The 19767-nt window shown below is 43.0% G+C and overlaps 2 protein-coding genes across 5 annotated transcripts; one reads left to right on the forward strand and one right to left on the reverse strand.

Annotated features, from left to right (window-relative positions):
* The first annotated feature begins 828 nt into the window (after nt 1–828).
* Nucleotides 829–5657, forward strand: rrp8 (ribosomal RNA processing 8). 2 transcript variants are annotated; one of them, XM_086216577.1, is made up of 8 exons: nt 829–1048; nt 1193–1317; nt 1848–2109; nt 2197–3028; nt 3637–3766; nt 3848–3954; nt 4052–4148; nt 4754–5657. In XM_086216577.1, the coding sequence occupies exons 2-8, from the start codon at nt 1216–1218 to the stop codon at nt 4865–4867; spliced, it is 1644 nt and encodes a 547-aa protein (XP_086072703.1). In that variant the 5' UTR covers nt 829–1048; nt 1193–1215; the 3' UTR covers nt 4868–5657. The 2 variants fall into 2 exon arrangements, with proteins under 2 accessions (XP_086072703.1, XP_086072702.1); XM_086216576.1 differs by having other exon boundaries at nt 1203–1317; nt 4754–5656.
* LOC147254981 (uncharacterized) lies at nt 2666–17020 on the reverse strand. Of its 3 annotated transcripts, none has more exons than XM_086216575.1 (14): nt 16880–17020; nt 15008–15283; nt 14555–14866; nt 10913–11200; nt 10661–10817; nt 9929–10098; nt 9545–9826; nt 9110–9406; nt 8751–9029; nt 8470–8632; nt 7383–7543; nt 7189–7264; nt 6081–6108; nt 2666–5978 (listed from the first exon to the last, which is right to left on the reverse strand). In XM_086216575.1, exons 1-14 carry the CDS (start codon nt 16944–16946, stop codon nt 5829–5831), a joined length of 2706 nt encoding a protein of 901 aa, XP_086072701.1. In that variant the 5' UTR covers nt 16947–17020; the 3' UTR covers nt 2666–5828. The 3 variants fall into 3 exon arrangements, 2 of the variants coding, with proteins under 2 accessions (XP_086072701.1, XP_086072700.1); XM_086216574.1 differs by having other exon boundaries at nt 14951–15283; XR_015118204.1 differs by having other exon boundaries at nt 5858–5978; nt 6081–6389; nt 6484–7264; nt 14951–15283.
* Between the last annotated feature and the right edge of the window lie 2747 nt (nt 17021–19767).

Below are 19767 nucleotides of genomic sequence, written 5' to 3' on the forward strand. Positions count from 1 at the left end.
TCAACGCCTCGGGCTATGGTTTCTGGGGGAGACCAACGGTGGACTGTTCTGCACTTCTTCGAGAGACACGAATTAATACATAGTATACTTATTCCTGTGATATATCACGACATTATGTCTGCAACTAAATTGTACATGGATTAAGCCTCCCTCTTGGCTGGAGACACTTCAACATTGAATTTTAAGTTTTTTTGTTTGTTCGTTTTTTTTTGTCATGCCAAATATTTATATTAAAAAATACACCGTTGAAAATGTTTGGTCACGCCTTTGTTTCATTATTTTAAAATCATTAAAATCCCAAATGTAGTTTCTAAATGTCTCCGTCAAAATATCCTGATTCTGTGCGTTAATTTAATAAACATCTTTTGATCATTATAAACCCCTATAAGGGTGGTCTTTTCACACTGATAACCTTTGTATTCTTTTGTCAACATTTTGTACAATTCTGCTGAGCTGTATACCTTTTACATGAAAACACATTAAACATACTTTACAGATATTTTATTCTTTATTGTATTTCTTATTTGTCTGTTTTATATTTAAGTCTTTTGTCCAGTAATACCCGATTTCATACATCATACAAATTACTCATAATGTGACAACTTAACCAGAAATGCCATCAATTCTTAGTCTTCATCAATGCTTTTTTGTCACTTATTGACATAAAATAGTTTCCAACATAAGCTGCCGTTAAACATCTCATATTCAAATAACTGTAGGTATAAAAAAAATGCTAAAAGTAACTAGTTGGACTTTTTTTTTTTTCTTTAATAGATATCTCCTCTATTTTGTATTTGTAGTTTGTCGGGAAGTCAGAAAGACACATTTTTGACGTAGTAGTTACGTCATCCACAAGCGCCTGTAGGACTGTTTTGCTTCCTTCACGCACATGAGGCTAACAAACGTGGCTTGCGAACGTGGCTAGAAACCCGATAGTTAAGTTGAATCAAATTAAGTTCAGTGCTCACTGAAGAAAACATCGGAAGCGAATCAAATCTTTAGACAAACAAACAGTTTGACGCGTCAATCGACTGGTTGAGTCTGGCTGGTGAGTAGCCGAGGCTAGCCGAGTTGTTAGCATTGCTATGTTGAATCTGTCAATTATACCAGTGAGTAAACGCGTGTGTGTGTGTGTGTGTGTGTGTGTGTGTGTGTGTGTGTGTGTGTGTGTGTGTGTGTGTGTGTGTGTGAGATCCCTCCAGTTCTCTAGCAAAGATGTTTATCGAGGATGAAGACTGGAATGATGAAGGAGACGCTCAACTCCTGAGTCAAACTGTTCTCAACAAGCAGGCAAACAGCAACAGCACCAATGTCCAGGTAACTGCCCACCTGCTGCAGACAGATAGGACGATGTCAGAGCTGCACTCCATAATATATGAATAATAAGCAGGGGGGTAACTACTCCAATAAAAGAAAAACAATATTACATTATTTTAAGGTCACACTGCAACATTGCCTGTTGCTTAACTGCAACTAGCAATGTCACATCAAATGTCACATATTCATAATAAAACAGCATTAAATCCCTCTCCTTATTAGGAGGGCAAACTCATGATTTTTCTCTTCTGCCCCAGCTCTTTGTTCCTATCAGAGCCAACTGATAACAGGTTTTCAATGCCGATGTATCTGTCGACATATGTTCAACATTGCGAAGGAAGATGCAGACAACTCATGGACCTCGTGATTAAACTTTACTGAATGTAATGAATCAGAAGGCATACACACTTGTCGTGTGTTCCATGACAGCCAGCGATACCTCAAATGTGCCGATTGAACCCACTACTTGGTTTATCTCCATATTTCAGCTTAAAGTTGAGTTACATGCATTTTTTTTTTCATCTTATCAGTCCAAAAGTGTTGGAAAGAAAAGCCTGCTGCGAACCCTGCAGACGCTGGGACCGGTACCAGACTGGCAGGGTGACGGTCATCAGCGTGACAGTGACAGTGAGACGGAAACGGCACCGTCACACGCCAAGAAAAAGAAGAAAAGGAGGAAAAGACCCAAACACGCGTCATCCTCAGGAGAGCAAGAGGAGAATGGCGGATTAGATCTTTGTGTGGAGGAGCAGAAAACTAACGCAAAAAAGAAGAAGAAGGATGACAAACCTGGTGAGTATCAACCACTCCATTGCATTATTTATATCATATTTCGCATGTTGAGTGGTAATTAATAAGTTGTTTTCTGTCTTTGTCAAGGGACCCCAAAGGCAGAGACCGCATCTGCTGACCAGACAAAGACGGGAGAAATTACCAAATCTGAAAATAAACAAGAGGATACACAGAGACTGAGCAGAAAGCAGTGGAAAAGCAAAATGAGGAACAAACGCAAATGTATAAATAAATACCGCCCAAATAAGCCTGAAGAGGAAGTAAACAAATTAGAATCTGCGGATGAACAAAGACCAAAGGAAGTTCAAACAGATTCCCATAGCAAAAACAAAAACTGTGAGAAAACACTGACCGAAATCCCAAATAAAATAAGAGAGAAGGAACTCGGGCCACATAAAAGGAGGAATATTGACACAGCACGAACAGAAAGGCTTGAAAAACAAACAAAGGGCACAAAATTTGAAAAAGATGCAAGTGAATCTTTATTTGATGCATCAAAACAGAAAACAGGTGAATCTGAAATGCAAAATCAGCAGCAGCATCAAAAGTCCTCAAAAAAACCTGTACTGAGCAAAGAGCAGAGTCAGAAAAGAGAGCGGCTGCGGAAACTTTTCCAACATCAGGAACCGGAACAACAACCAGAGAGTCCTCCAGAGCAAAATGATGAGCCGACAGTCCAGGAGGAAGAGGTTCAACAGGACCGCTCCGCCTCCCTCCGGTCCCGCATGGAGCAGCGCTTGGATTCGGCTCGTTTCCGCTACATTAATGAGGTTTTGTACAGCACGCCCAGTGGCGAGGCGAAGCGCATGTTCAGACAAGATCCCGACGCCTTCTGGATCTACCACAGAGGTTACACATCGCAGGTCCAGAGGTGGCCCGTCAATCCCGTGGACAGGATTATCTCTTACATCCGGCAAAAGTGAGATAACAATTTTTTTTTTTTCAATGTTTGTTAGCTTTGACATACAAAGCTAAGATTAGCTTAGCACAGTGAATGGTAGTGGATGGGAAGTGTTAGCACACCTCCGTCAACGGTAATCGTATAGCTAAGAAGTAGGTTCTTGATTATGCAGAAGTCATCCCCTCCTACAAAGTAATTAGTAAGAACTAACAGATTTTGTTGGTGCTCTTCGATTTATGTGTTTCTTGTACTGGAAGAAGTTGCCTGCATTTGCCCTGTTATTACTTCTTCATTCATCAAAGAAACATGTTTTGTTGAATATTAATGTTCTCTACAGGGATTCTCCTTTTAATTGCTTATGTTTTCACTTGTGCTTTCACTTGTAGTTGACTAATACTTCAGTAAAGTAATAGTACTTTACCTGATTGCAGGTTTTGTGTACTCTTTGCATGGTTGGTAAGAAGGTTAGATTGACAAAGGATGTGCGAGACTTTCGAGTTCATCTCATGTCTGCTCTACATGTACATGCAGTATTTTCTGAGTCTGGACAAACTGCAGCTGGCCAACCCCAACGCAGTAATTGTAGTTTCCCTGCGATCTTAAACAAAGTGTATCATTTGTTGCAGACCTGCCTCGCTGGTGGTTGCTGACTTCGGCTGCGGCGACTGTAAGATCGCACGCAGCGTGAAAAACAAAGTGCACAGCTTCGACCTGGCGGCCGCCTGTGACCTCGTCACCGTCTGTGACATGGCCGACGTGAGTCTGCGCTCCTCACTCGTTCTAACGACCTCACACTGTCCACCTTTACTAAATGCAGCTCCTCCTCTCCTGCTGCAGGTCCCACTGAAGGACCGATCAGTGGACATCGCTGTCTTCTGCCTTTCTCTCATGGGGACCAACCTGGCAGACTTTCTAGCAGAAGCCAACCGTGTCCTGAAGATGGGGTACAAAGACGTATTATTGATTGATTTATTATTTATTTCGGGCAGGAAAAGGGCTCCACTTTAATTGCGTTCGCGTAACTCTTGTGTGTATTTCTAGGGGCGTCCTTAAAATAGCAGAGGTGGCGAGTAGATTTGACAACGTGCGCAGCTTCATCACTGCTCTGGCAAATCTGGGATTCAAGATGGCGTCTAAGGTGAGATATCATACACGATGACATGTAAGTGTCCGTGTTCATATCTCAGGTAAAGATCACGTGTTTCTCATCTTAACCAAAGCTAGAGGTGAAGGATTAAATGCCAGCGTTTTGTCAGGCAATATTGCACCGATCAGTGCTCGCTGTAGACGAGTGGCAAAGAATCCTCTTTAGCTATAAAAATACAACGCAGTATTAATATGTGCTGAGGTCTCATCATGTGTTGTTGTATTGCTCAGAGTATTTGTTAGTATTTGGGTCTACATCTTTTCACAGCATGTGGCTGCTGTGGGCAGGAAACCTGAGGTAGACGAGATTTTTCAGTCAACAGGTTTATACTTAACAACAGGCTCACTCAGAACACAACTTCGTGATCATATAAACTTCTCAATCGCGGTATCATTTAAACCTCACAGTGCAAACGTTACTTTCTACCTGAACACCTGATTTATTTGTCTGCTTTGAAAGTCAGGTATGTCTCTCTCATCAGTTTCCTCTTGTGTACCTGCCATATGAGCTGAAGCCCCTCACTGATGCTGAGCAGTAACGGTACAATGTTGGATTTGTTTGTGTGTGATTTTTTTTTTATTTTATTTTTTTTGTAGGATACAGAGAACAGTCATTTTTACGCCTTTGACTTTGTAAAGACGAGAGATGCGCCAGAAAATATAAAGAAGTTCGGACTTCAGCTGAAGGCCTGCGTGTACAAGAAAAGATGAAGATGGGGAGGGGTTTCCTTTAGGAAGAGTATCTGACATTTGATTACACACCTTTTCTCCTGGTAATCGGTGTCTTTACAAGGTTTTGAAAGAGTCAACTGACCTGTCTATCTTCCTCTTAATTTCTTTTTGTTCACTGATTTCAAGTTTTATTATCTGAACTTTTTTTTTTGTTCAGTTCAAGAGCTCTGCAGTCATGAACAAAAAAATCACGCATAAAAGTCTGCAAACAGCAGAATGGCTGCTTGGGTGCAGCGGGCTAATTTAATACATTTTATAAAATATATAACTGTAGATTTTCAGATAAAAAAATAAAATTCTGACTTGTTTTTGAAGAACAATTCTCCCTGGTATCTGAATATTCATCTTACTTTGTCTTATTAGTCAAGGTAAACTATGACGTCACGTCTTTGATAGACTAAAACTGTAACTGTCGGAAGAAGGACAACAAAAGAGGACTTGCGTAACGATGCAGTTGTGTGTGTGACCACCCACCACAAGAGGGTGTTGTAGGACAGCTGCAATCTCAACCCACGAGGCAAGCGTCTGCATTTGGAAAGTACATTTGTGTATGAACTTATTTCCATACCTGCTGTTGTCGTACGAGATGGTAAACCATTTAAAGCAGTCGGCTAAGATTTATTAAAAAATGTCTGCTGAGGTAATAAACTCTTGTATTCAAATTTGATTTATACCAAAAAAAAGTACATTTTATCGGTGATCGCTGAAAACGAAATTAAATGTAAAAAAGTACAAAATTCAAGTAAAATGAACAAGTGCAATGTAATGCGTGGAAAATCATTAATGCCTGTTAATAGTAATATAAAAAAAAAACCACAGCATTTGGCATAAAATGCAGGAGTCACACTAGAATAGTTTTGAATTGTAAACAGTTGTGCTGCCAGGCTGTTTGTGGTCTTGCATGATGAAAAGCTGAACGTTTTCTAAAACACATGTTCCCTCACACTGTACTCTTGACGTCGATGACGATGGAGTAGCTGAGCAGCTGAGCGTTTTCCTTGCTGTCTTTACGTGTCTCTTCTGGCTTGGGGACCTGAGGAGAACCGGGCTCCTGCATCAGAGCCGTCAAGGCCGAGAGAGACTCCGGTTTCTGAGTGACAATCAAAAGAGAAGAAACAACCCTTCAGTTGTCGTTGCATAAAAGCTTCACGATGAAGAATTCTGAAGCAAATGCTGCACACATTAGATTTACCTTATATTGTGTCGTGTTAATTCTCTTGCTGTAAAACAAAGGAAAAACACTGATATTTATAACGCAACCCTCAAGAGAAGACCGTTGTACTTATTGATCATCACTAGATGGCACTGTGAATTAATTTGAAACCGAGTTGGCTTATGGAGAAAAAAACTGCAGGAGTGACTTCATTACGTGACAGGAATATCAATGGAGACGACCGGAGTTTTCCTCATTGATCTCTCATGTCAAAAGCAGAAGCTCAATCTGAACATAATGACCCCAGTGACATCCACACAATGAAGACTTGCTGCTGTCAAAAGTGTCCTATGGACCAGAGGTGGGGGGGAGGTGACATTAGTCCCAAAATAGCTTCCCATCCATGGACTCATGTTTTCTTATGTACGCTGTAGTAACTGACCTTCCCAAATTAGCCTGACAGGACCCTCCCATCGGGACAGCGGGCAATGGCACCTTGACCAAATGTTCTGACCAGCGGGGCCCATTGAAAAAGTCGCTATTGTGCTGCACACCGCTTCTTCATTACATCTGATTCTGACAAAACATTCTCCAGAGATTAGACACTGAAAGTGGAAATGTGGAAAATTCTGCCGGCAGAAACCATAAACAGCTCTCGGATTGTGACAGATATCCCACATCAGTCGTTAAAAAGCCGACTGACTCACATTTTTCCAACGGCAATATGAATAAGAGATGGATTTTTTTATTTTTTCATTGACGAATGGTAGATCAGATTTCATTGTCAAAATAACTCACATCAATGTGACCTTTACTTCAGCTATGTGACATTGGTAAAAGAATGCCAAATAAAATAAGTCTTCTGTTAAAATAGCCAGAAGAAACACAGCTGAGAGGCAGAGCAGGGAACTGGAAAATAAATCTGTTTTCTACCTGTCTGTGGTGGTGCAGACACCTGTCTGCTTCAGCCACATTGCTTTCCTGTTTGTGAATAACTGCATGAAACTGAGGTTGTGGTGAGTTGGGTTAAAGGCCCGCACATCCTGTTTGTCTCGTATCATACGGCACCAGCCGTTGTACCCTCATTTTCCCATCACGCATCACCCGCCGAGCTGCAGGCCACCACCCGCAGAGACACTGAACTCACCAGCACACCCAGACAAAGATGCAGAGGATGATGGCTAAAGCTGAGGCCATAGAGATGCAGACCAGAGTCACCATTACTGCAACACACACACACACACACACACACACACACACACATTCATCCAGACATGTTATTTTGATCAGGATTTCAAATCACAAACTTTTCATTCATTTATATTACAGATGCAATATTACCAAAGAGTTTCTCGTTGCTCATGACCTCCACCTGTATATCGACTGTGGCGAAGTGATGATAGAAGGATGCCTGACAGGTGTAGAGTCCTTCATCCTGCTCTGTGACCTCTGAGCGGAAGATCATTGCAACTCCTTCCATCTGAACAAAGAGGCCGTCACTCCTGCAACAAAACTTCAACTGAATATCAAATGCGGATGCAGATGGAGTAGAAAAAGAAGCAACAGGTAACGTTACCGCAACACGATGAAAACATTTTAATGATGCTCAAAAGACATGACCAGAACATGGCACCTAATATTCACCAAATATGTTCAGTACGAAACATTTCTGGCATGAACTATGTAAAAATATACATTTCCCCTGTGTAAGAGTGAAAATTAAATGCACATATCGCTAAATGTTCAAAACTGTCGTGTTCTTCATGTTCACGTGTATCTTTGTTGCATAATATATCATCTACCAGGCCTACCGAGTGTTTTGCTCGTGCACAGTGATAAGACGAGTCCCTGTGTACTTTTGAAAAAGCAATATGGTAGATAATTTAAAGGTTAGAGGGCACTTTGGTCCTGGGAAAACTGACCCTTACACCCCCACGCTGGCGGCCCTGTGTCCATTAATGTATCTATAATAGTGTGTCAGTAGTACAGCTATGTTAAATGTCATGCCAATTTATTATTGCAGGCTATTATTACCAAATTGTACATTAAATATGTACAAGGTGGGACGTTTGCCCTTAGACCCTCAATTAAAGTGAAGAGAAAATGTCCAAAAAAAAACCTTTTAACAGGGATTAAATGGAAGAAATCTCAGAAAAAGTCAGAGGGGATGACTTCCTCTCTCCAGATACACATAGATCATAACATATATGCAATATTTGATGTTGTAGAGTTAATGTAAACTAGCCTTAGGAAGTTACATTGTTCCCAGTCTTATAGATCGGTGACTTTTCAACCTCAGCAAGTCTTATCAGTCACAGTGTGTACCTGACCTTTAAATTTATAACAATACATCATATTTGATCTATTTTTGTAATGTTTCATCTGTAAACTCAAAAGTAACCAAAGGAGGAACGCTGTGTTCTGATACCTGCGACAGATGAGGTTGTATTCTGGCACGTTGCCATCAACTTGCAACAGTATCCTCTGGTTGGGATGATTTTCCTGGAGAGTAAGTCTGTGTGTGATGGGTACCCCACCATAGCGGCTTTGCAGTGGTGTTGTGTTGTTGAGGACTTTTAGAGAGGAGATATCTACAGGAAAGTCAGTTTGAGTGGAATAGTCATTCATAGGAAATTTCTGAATTGTGCGTGCGTGCGTGCGTGCGTGCGTGCGTGCGTGCGTGCGTGGTTTTGTTTGTGTCACTCTCACAGTATCTGGGGATATGGACGCTCCTCTTCTCAATGAATCTGTGTTCACTGTGAAACACACAGGTCAGGTCTTGTCCCTCATGAAGGGCCAGTGGAAACTGATAAGTCAGTCTGGATTTCAGCCCTTTATACTCTGAGTGCAGGAACGTTTGGCTTTTGGAATTTTTGGGAAGGACCCAGGTGAGATTAACCTCGACACCTTCTGTGCTGCATTCACACTCTGCCAGCCAGAGAGAAGAGTCCTGCTTTCTCACCACAGACACACTCAGAAGAGGCACTTCTGAAAGCAGACAGGAAGAGGTTGAACAATGGTTTATACATAACACAAATAAAAATATTTCCAGGAAAGCAATAGCGTACTGTGAACTGGAATGTGTACTGTTCTTTTCTCAGGTGCCTGCAGGCTCGGATGCTCCACGATGCAGGCTAAACTCTGACCAGAATACAAAAAAGACAGAAAATCCACACAGCTATGGGTCCAAACCAGACCATTAGCTAGGATTTTATAGTCTGTCAGGTGACTGATGCTGTTGTTATTTCCAACCAGCCAAGTTATAGTTGCTGCAGGTGCAACACTGTCCACATAGCAGTCCACCTTAGTGTGCGTTTCACCGTCTCTCCACTCAGTGCTGGAGTTGATGGTAATGCTGGGCCGAGCTGTATTGCACAGAAAAGTTAATTTACAAGGCGTGAGGGGCTACTTTTGAGAGAACTATAAAATCTATGGTGGCGAACATGGCCAGATATGACTGTTCCTCATACAAAATTATCCATCATGTGATTTGTTGAACATACCGCAAAGAGGGAGCGTTATGCTTCTGTTCTCTGGTTTCTCAAACGCAGGGTGATTTATCACACACTCTGCAGTGAGCTCCCAAGGCGGACAGGCAGGGAGGAGTAAAACTCCCCTGACAGAGTGGCTTCCATTATGGGAAGTGAAATTGAACCATGAGTGTCTAGACACACCCTCTGGTAGAAGCCAGGATATGTTGGCTGCAGGAAAAGCATCAGCTGCTGAGCACTCAATCAGACTGTATCCATCTTCAGTCCGCAAATCAACTCGTATTGTGGGAGGAGCTGAGAGGAAGAGCAAAGAGAGAAAGCTCCACCTCAATATTTTATATTCATAAAAAAATGTAGAAAATTCAAAGCAATTGAAAGGAAATCTTAAGCACCTACCAGGCTGAGCAAGCTGAGGTTTAATTGTCACATTGAACTGCAGCGTGGCTTTGTGTTGGTGATAGGATGCAACGCATTCATACAAGCCAGCATGCTGATGGTCCACCGGACCCTGAAATGTGAGGCTGCGATCATCTAACTCCACACCCTCAGGCAAGGGGCCGTCATCTCTGGACAGAAAAACGTAGCAGAAACCCAAACCAGAATTCATCTGTTAGTTTAAATATCTGCACCAAAATAAATCACAGCAAGTATAAGATTCAATTTTGATGACTATATTCATCAGGAAATGTGTCAAAATCTAATTCTTGCAGTCACCAAACTGTCATCCCATCCCCCAGCGGATATAGACAGAGGAACAAAAAGTAGTAGTTGTTTCTGGAGTTGCTATTTTTGTCCAATATCTCATTTTCCATGCAATGATAAAAAAAAAAGCAATTGTTTTTAAAGGGGGAAAATGAATCAAAAATAGTCTTGTTAATCACAACAAATGTTACCTCTCAAGAAAAAAAAAGTAAACTGGAGAGCAGTTTATTGTCTCGCAACAGTTTCCTGTTCTGTGGCGAAATATCAAAACTGTCCATCTCACCGTGGTAACACCACTGATTGAAACCTTACATCACTTAACCTGCCACCAAATTCTTAAGGTGTTTCTGACCAAATCTGAGATGGATCTGGTCACTCCACGAAGAGGAACGACATGACACAGCGATATCACAAAGTAATTCTCACTTTTTGCAGGTAAGATTGTAACGTGGTACATTTCCAGTGACTTCTAGGGCGATGACAGTGTCGCTCTGTCCTTCCTGCAGCTCTAAAACCTCATCTGTTTGCGCATCATCACTTCTGCCTCCCAACCCTGAGGACAGGAGCTGCACTCCAGACAAATCTACAGAATAAAAACAGCGTCTCTGTTTGCTGCCATCTTTACCTCATGTGCATCAAGACATTTCTATATACAGTATGTCCAGTGATAATACTCACAAAATGATGGCAGTGTTATGACTTGTGTCACCGTGTGTGTGAATTTGGGGTGATCAAACACACAAGTGACATTATGCCCCTGAAATACAGTCACGGGGAGGTGGACAGAGATTGTTTGGGTGTCTGAGTCTGTGTTGTTATCCCTCTGGAGATCTTCATCGCTGTCCAAAGCCAAAGCCAAAGACATGTCAGTGTCAGGTCTCCCGCCAGATGAAATGCAAAAGACCACCCAGAACTCAGTTCCTCCTTGTTGTACCATGTCTGCGTGAATGGTCACGTTTGGCCTCTCTGTGTAGCAGGAAGAAAGGCGAGAAGAATTATGCCTTCATGGTCTGATGTCTCTTCCTGCAAATTAAAATCTCAGATAGCAAATACAGATTCGGGATTTTTTTTTCTTTAATAGGAAGTGGAGGCAATATGAGATGAATGTTTGCTAAAAGCAGCTTCAAATTAGGGGCTTCTGCTTAGCTTTTGGAGAGTGCTGACTTAAGCTTATCACCTGTCCCATCTGTTGGCCTCACTGCTGCTGGGAGCAGATGTCTGGCCCAGCTGCTGTCCACTCAAAGCCGACAGACCACGTGGTTAAATGCTCAAAATCAGGAGAGATCAAAGTCTATTAACAAATACATAAAAGGTGTGGTGTCACGCAATCAACAGTCGTCCCTAATGAGTAAGTGAGCTAACGCCACATAATAGCTCTGGTGCTAGGGAGTGGTATAATTATTAAAGTGAATGAAAGTAATTTGGCTTCAAAAATTCAAACAGTTAACACCTTAAGTTATGTGTGCATTTAACGACTGCAGTTAGAAAATTACAGTCTCGTTCTCATCGGATCGTTACCGACAGTCTGCTGCAGGAACACTGAGTAACCATGCAGGTACTTGGATGTTCAGAGGAACTGTGTAAAGGAAATTATTATATTATTATGAGGGAAGCAATACACAAAGCAATTAAAGATTAAATGCACAAACAAATGTACTAGTGGACTTACATAAAGACTCTTTGCATCTTATTGACCTGAACCGGTAGCCTGCATCCATTAAAGGGCTCTTAGCAAACAGTCTGACCTCTAAAAAGGAAGTTTAGCTTGATGGTAAAAGTGCTGGAGAGTAACAACATTTACTCGTGGTTCTAATCCAAAAAGCTAATCTAAGTTACTTTTATAAAATGACACATGATTAACTACAGATTACATAAAGGGATTCTTTATTTTAGGTATCCACATTGCATTTTTAACCATCCGTCGCCTCAGGGGGGGAAGGCGGCAACTTGCCCACACTGTTTACAGTGGGGACAGGAGGCTGCTGACGTCAACCTGGGAGATAATTGGGCGGTGGAAGGAGTAATTTGAGGAACTCCTCAATCCCACCAACATGTACTCCATGGAGGAGACAGAGCTTGGGGAGTACTTGGGGGGGGGGGGGGGGTGGTCATCCAATATCCGGGGCAGAAGTCGCCAAGGCAGTTAAGCAACTCCGCGGTGGCAGAGCTCCAGGGGTGTGAGGGTTGGACTCCGCCAAGGCTGCCCTTTGTCACCGGTTCTGTTCATTACCTTTATGGACAGAATTTCTAGGCGCAGCCGGGTGGTGGAGGGGTCGAGTTTGGTGGCGGGAGGGTGTTGTCTCTGCTGTTTGCAGATGACGTAGTCCTCTTAGCGCCATCGGGCCATGACCTCCAGCTCTTGCTGGGACAGTTTGCAGCCAAATGTGAAGCGGCTGGGATGAGAATCAGAACCTCCAAGTCTGAGGCCATGGTCCTCAGCCGGAAAAGGGTTGTTTGCCCACTCCAGGTCGGGGGTAGGTCCTACCTCAGGTGGAGGAGTTTAAGTATCTCGGGGTCTTGTTCACGAGTGAGGGTGGGATGGAGCGGGAGATTGACAGGCAGATTGGGGCGGCATCCGCAGTGAGGCGGGTGCTAAACCAGTCTGTTGTGGTGAAGAGGGAGCTTAACCAGAAGGCGAAGCTCTCAATTTACTGGTTAATCTACGTTCCAACCCTCACCTGTGGTCATGAGCTTTGGGTAATGACCGAAAGAATGAGATCGTGAATACAAGCGGCCGAAATGAGTTTCCTCCGCAGGGTGGCTGGGCTCTCCCTTAGAGACAGGGTGAGAAGCTCAGTCATTTGGGAGGGGCTCAGAATAGAGCCGCTGCTCCTCCATGTCGAGAGGAGCCAGTTGGGGTGGTTCGGGCCTCCTGGACGCCTCCCTCAGGAGGTGTTCCAGGCATGCCCAACCGGGAGGAGGCCCTGAGGCCAACCCAGGACACGCTGGAGGGATTATATCTCTCGACTGGCCTGGGAACGCCTCGGGATTCCCCCGGAAGAGCCGGTCGAAGTGGCTGGGGAGAGGACAGCCTGGGCTTCCTTGCTGAAGCTGCTGCCCCCGCGACCCGATTCCACCGGATAAAGAGGAGGACGACGAAGACGAAGACATTGCATTTTTCACTCTGAAATGTAAGAACAGTTAGTGTAGTTGAACTACAGGCTGTAGATTATTTTCCTCCCTCTGGGTGAAAATGAAGCTAATATCTTAGATAAGGATGCTATAATCTTGTGCCAAAGACACCATTTGGAAAGTCTGTGCAGTCATGATCAGCGAATAAACCCTATCGAAGTGCTGCTCAGCAAAACATAGAACGATCAGTGTACTGCAGAAAAAGTGATGTTTATGATTTTAAAGCTGGCATCACTCCCCCTCACCATGTTCTAATTCAATTCCCAGTCTGTAAATGCCACAGAGTCTCAGGGCATCAATATTCCATGCATTTGTCCAACACAGTCCCCCCTCCCCTTTTATCTATTTTATCAAATAAACTCCATTTTCTTTTTCAACCAAACTGGTCGGGGTAGATGGCCGCCCGCACCGCGTCTAGTTTTGTTCAAGGTTTATTATCTGTTCAAAGAGAATATTTCATGCAACTGTCATCAAAATGTTGGAGGCCTGTGTTGGAGGAACTGTACATTTACACATTTGCATTATCTTCACCTTGTTTACTGATTTTCTCTCAAGCTGTTTTTTTGGAAAAAGAAAAGAAAACCCCTCAAAATTGGGTCTTTATTCACCATGTTTGCCAGAGAAAACACCACAGTCAGCGACTCCTGGCTTCGACCTAGATAACAGCATTCAGTCACTGATAGCTGCATAAATATTGAAGTAATGAGAAAGTATTTAAAACATTATTCTTCACATGGAGTAATATGATGGACTATGTCCTAAATTATATTTTAAGGGCATTCATTCTTTAAACTGTAATGAAGTACATTTTAAAAGATTAATGACTGTTGATTTGACCACCACATTGCAGGCTGTTCTGCATATGTTTTAATATTATTGTTAATTAGTTACTGAGTTGTTTTATGGCTCACATGTTTGCACATAAAAGCTTGGCTTTGTGCATCGTGATTTATGGTCTGTCACTGTGTTCGGAGCGGATGAGAAAGAACAGCCAGAGTGAAAAAAATCAGGAGGAGAGATGAACAGAGCTCATGAGTTTGTACTGATGCTTATTTACAGTATCAATGCAGGATGCGATGCGTGTGTGTGTGTGTGTGTGTGTGTGTGTGTGTGTGTGTGTGTGTTTTATTGCCCCTTTTCAACATTATCTGCAAAGACTGACCCACAGGGCCGTTAATGTGAGCGTACCGTAGGTTTCCACCTTCACTGTGGTGTGTTTGGGGTCCTGGAAAGTTGGATGTTGGACCACGCAGGTCACACTGTCCTTATCCAGCAGGTGGGTGGGTGGGAGGTGGAGGGTGCTGCTCAGGGTGGAGGTGCCGTTTAAGTGGTAAGTTTCGTTGATATCGTCAATAAAAGTGTCATCTGAGGGGGAGTCGCCGTTCATCAGCCAGCTAATCTGAGGTGTGGGTCGGCCACCGACAGCAGAGCATGACACCGACTGGTGGTGGGTGCCATTGATGGGCTCACCAGCCACCAGAACTTGTATATGAGGTCGAGCTGTGGATGGAAAGTTCATATCCCTTAGAGGGTCAGTGATGCATTCTAATTATTACAAGACCCCAGACTGGTGCTGTAGCTTACCTACAACTGTGAGAAGTACATTGTCAGAAATCGTCTCTTCAAATGATGCAAACTCACAGGTGTACTGTCCCTCTACCTCCACACTGGACACCCTCATCTTAACTGTGAGGTTGGTGGAAGATTCTGGGACTGAGATGTCGTCATCATGGCTGAAAAGCCTTTCCCTTAAAAATCCTGCCAGTCGTCTGGATGTAACTTTGGAATCGATCTGCCGTTTCCACTGGGAGTTGATGATCTCGCTCTCACCCAGATAGCTACAGCTCAGGTAAACGTCTTCCCCAAGGACTCCCGTGATGTTGTGTGTTATCTCCAGAATCTGCTCTCCACTCGGACCTGACAAACAATGTCCAACAACAATGAGAGTACGTTCACCTCAGCAGTCCCAAAACAGCAAACTCAAGCAAAGCAGAATTATCTCGAGGGGTAAAATGTGATTGTTCCTGTTCCTGAGAGGCTGATGGATGTCTGTTGTTGTGCTTGTTTAAGAGGTTTCTGTACATCCCATTGTCTTTCATTAGTTAAGTGAAACTATGATGGATGATGCCGACCAATGGGGTCAGCGGTTATGAGGTTGTCACTTAAACATGAACAATCATGTTTAAAGCTCTTTTGAGGTTGGACGATAGTCAGTGACAATGCAGCCTTGCGTGGTAGTAGTTTGACAAAATACTGCACCAACTAGAGGGAAAAACACATCAGGTCAACTATTTGTGAGTACCCGAAAGGTACTATACACTTGGGTGAAGTATTGCTTTGATACAGGACTAAATTATATGAACGAAATGAAAGCAGTCCAAAAGTTACACTAGAATTCACACCTAAACACCAGCATCCTCTTCCTTTGAACTCTGCTGCAATTAGGGGAGGTTTCAGAGGAAAGGACATTTAATAGATGCTGACAGGTTTCAGCACTTGCAGGACAGTGTGCAGACTCCAGTGCATACCAAGTCCCTTTCATCCCGCTTCCTCTGCTGACTTTATCAAAGTACTCTTAAGGACACAGTTTGCTCTATCAGCTAGCCGAAGCCAACAACTCTTATTCAAGATGATGAGAAAAATGATGACAGAAAAGTGTTGAACATACATAAAGCCAGCTGCTGCTGTCAAAACTAAGCTGTTTGCATCAAAAGCTATAGAAACTGAAACAATGTGGCACTTAAAAGGGAAGGACGGAGAGGGAGAGGAATAAATATGCTGTATCAGTTCAATTATGCCTAGTGGGTCCATAATTCATTTGCCCTTGGAGGTTATTGCCAAAATAAATGTCAGCCAAGCATGAAAAAGGCACACCTTAAGGATACAAACTCAGTGATGGCTGAGATCTAGTGATGGTGTGTCCAACTTCTGCATCTTATTTCCTGAGCCTCATGGGCGTCTTTTCTTACCAAACAACAACTATGCATATGTGGCACACAGCAAGTCCTCCTTTGCACGCTGAGGATGTGGAAAACAAATAACAATCTTCACTTAAAAAACAAAGATTTTTGACACACTCAAACTTTCATTTCCTGCTGGAAGTCGTTCTGAGGATACACCTCAAACCGAACCCAAAACAATACAGAAAGATCTCTAAACAAGATTCGCAGTCAGCACAGAAGGTTTTCCCCTCACACACAGGAAAACCCCCTTAACAGCACTAATATATTAACTTTAAAAGGTTGTCAAGGAACTAATGTGGCTCTTAAATCACGCTGCAAATCAATGTAGATGAAGCATCTTGCTGGAGTGACAGTAACGCTGCAGGAATCATTTCTATTGTTTGTAAAAAAGGCAGTCACATGTGCATTTATAATTGCATTAAAACCACAGAGAAAGCACTGCAGCACTGTTTTTAGTGTAAATGCCACAGGTTTAACTGGACCTCGAGGGCCAGTAAAATACATTCACACTACTGAGAGTCACAGATGGATCCGAACCCTGCAGACTCACCCAGAATTTCCAAGCAGTGAGCAACGTTTAGGATGAGACCCAAAATCAACAGCCATGAGCATCCCATGATGGTGTCATTGAGGGAGAGAGCTGCAGCAACTGACTGAAAAAAGTGGGGTATTTAGAATATGTGTGTGTGTGTGTGTGTGTGTGTGGTTTATGGTTAGAGGTGCACACCCTCTATAGTTGATATTTATGCTTGTAACCTTGGTGCATGCATGCTTGTTTCCACCTATGGGCGCATGCACACACACACACACACACACACACACACACACACACACACACACACACACACACACACATGCATTTACTTAAGTCACTTTTGGGGCCTTTACATTAATTTCCTGGAGATTTATCCTAATCCTAATCTAAACCCAACTGCACATGCTGTCCCAAATTAACTGGTTCTAAATCTGGTTTGGATCCCTGAAAGTGGTTTAAGTCATACTTATCCACACACACACACACACACACACACACACACACACACACACACACACACACACACACACACACACAGGTGTATGTAAAACCACGTCTTTCTTTTGCTTTCTGCAACAATAACAACTGGCGTGCAAAGTCACTTCAGATTTGCATGTCTTTCACAGTTTTCACCTCTGATACCCGCCGCTCGGTTTCCTCTGGCAGGTCATGTCTGTTCACTTATTTAGTCACCCCGTATCACTGAGCGCCTTGGTAGCGGTAACGCTATGCTTCTTTCGTACAACCTCATCCCCACCAAGCCCCTCAGAACCTGCCTGAATGTGATCGATCACTCTCTTTCATGGCTTTATGCTCCTCTTATTCATGTTTTTTCATTCAGGAAGACTTACTAACTGAGCTCAGGAAAATTTCAAACAGAAACAAATGTGGATGTTTTGCTCAGCATCCGTGACTGGTCTATGCGAGGTGGCTTAGTCATCTTTGGTTTTGAGTCATCAAGACCACAAGAGGGTGACAGTGAATGAAATGACCTGACCGAAAAATGACTGCCAACGCATTTGGCACTGTGAGGTTTGTAACGGCACTGTTGAATGAAACTGGGCAGCTGTCGTGAGAATTTTGGAAGCCTGTGAGTGTAGGTGTCACAGCAAAGAATTCGGTTGTTTCTCTTACTCTCCTCTTCATTCACATACTCGTTTGCATTCTTCAGCTTCTTTGCTTAACATACAATTTTTTGAGAAATACTCTCATTTGCCCTCAAACCCAGAACTGCGTGCGCAGAGGGGAACAGAGGTCTACAGAGACCAGCTGGCTAGTTAGCTCGGCATATTGAATAGTAGCAGGGAGGAAGTGTTAGCAAACCCATGTCAAAAGTCATTAAATTGGTAAGATTTAGGATCTTGGCTTGTTTATAAGTAATTGTCTTCATCCACCCTCAGAAAGTTAGCCATGATTAATAGCAGCAGAACCTAAAACTCCTATTTTTCCTCATAAAAATAGACATACATCTGCACAGTTTTACAGTGGAGTTATTTTCCATAATGGCTTCCAAATTGTCTTAAAAGTTCCTAAATTCCACACAAAACACCTTTAAAAATCCGAAGCCTGAACTGCATGTTTTTTGTACCCCAACAGGCCAAAGCCTTTGAACATTGTCACTCACTCAGTTTTGTCCCTTTTTGTTACTCGTGCACATTTCACATCAAACTTAAAGGCACATGCCCTGACATCTTGTCAAACCTCTCGAGTTATTTTGCTCTGTGACACTACAGGAAGCAGATGAGGATGTTTTCCAAATCATATTGTATGAGCTTCTGAACCACACAAACAGATGAGAGAGAGTTTGTCAGCAGGATCTAAGCGAGATTAAAGCTTTATTACTTCCAGTCTGCTCTCTGTCTTGGTTCTGTAGACGATTATATCTCCGGAAGGTAAAACATAGTTCAGCCTATTACAGAAATTACATGCAACATTTGATTTTGGAGCCAAACACTTCACACAGAGTCAAGTCTATCTTTTAAAACCCGGTGTAATCACATGAACACAGAGCTGGAGGTAATTTTTCAGCTAATTAAATTACCTGGTGTAGTTATTCCCTTAAGGTGGAAAGAGAGTCGGGAAGTCTTCAGTATTTTCTTGGTTTGCCCTCCTGCCTGCAAGGAAATGTGTTCACATTTTGCCAAAGTATAGATTTCACAGATGTGCAACTGGCATCCCGTTCACCTTGTTGTCTTTATCATTTAATCACACGTGATGGAAAAGGTGGTTGGTGATCAGCCGGAACTAATGAGCATGCGGCGAGCTGCCTGTGAGGGGCTGCGTGCGTGGTAACCTGCTAAACTCTCTGGGACCTCATCCTCAGAAAGAGAAAAACCACTTATCATCTCCACTTGTCTTCCTGCTGGTTTTCATTTACAGCTGAATTATCACTAGACCCTCCAGCTCCTTCTCCCACATGCGCACAAACACACACACAACTTGACCAATATGTCGCCATCAATCTAACAGCAGTACCAAAGAAACAATTACTTTGTATTAATTGACACTGTAATATTTCACTTGAACTAAAGAAAAGAAGTTTAAATATTCCATCCATCCATTTTCTACCACTTATCCTGTTAAGGGTGGCAGGGGGCTGGAGTCTATCCTAGCAGCCTTTGGGCGAGAGGCAGGGTTCACCCTGGTTGGGTCGCCTGTCCATCGCAGGGCCAACACATAGAGACAAACAACCATTCACACCTGCGGTCAATTTAGAGTATCAATTAACCTCGTCCCCTCTTGATATCTTTGGACTGTGGGAGGAAGGCAGAGTACTGGAGAGAACACACACAGACACAGGGAGAACATGGAGACTCACATAGAAAGATCCAGAGCCGGGGCTCGAACCTGGAACCTTCTTGCTGTGAGGCCGCAGTGCTGACTACTGCACCACCGTGCTGCCC

This window comes from Aulostomus chinensis, chromosome 10 (assembly GCF_037954235.1).
Source record: "Aulostomus chinensis isolate RoL2024-O1b breed Wild chromosome 10, RoL_Achi_v1.0, whole genome shotgun sequence".
Classification (NCBI taxonomy): domain Eukaryota; kingdom Metazoa; phylum Chordata; class Actinopteri; order Syngnathiformes; family Aulostomidae; genus Aulostomus; species Aulostomus chinensis.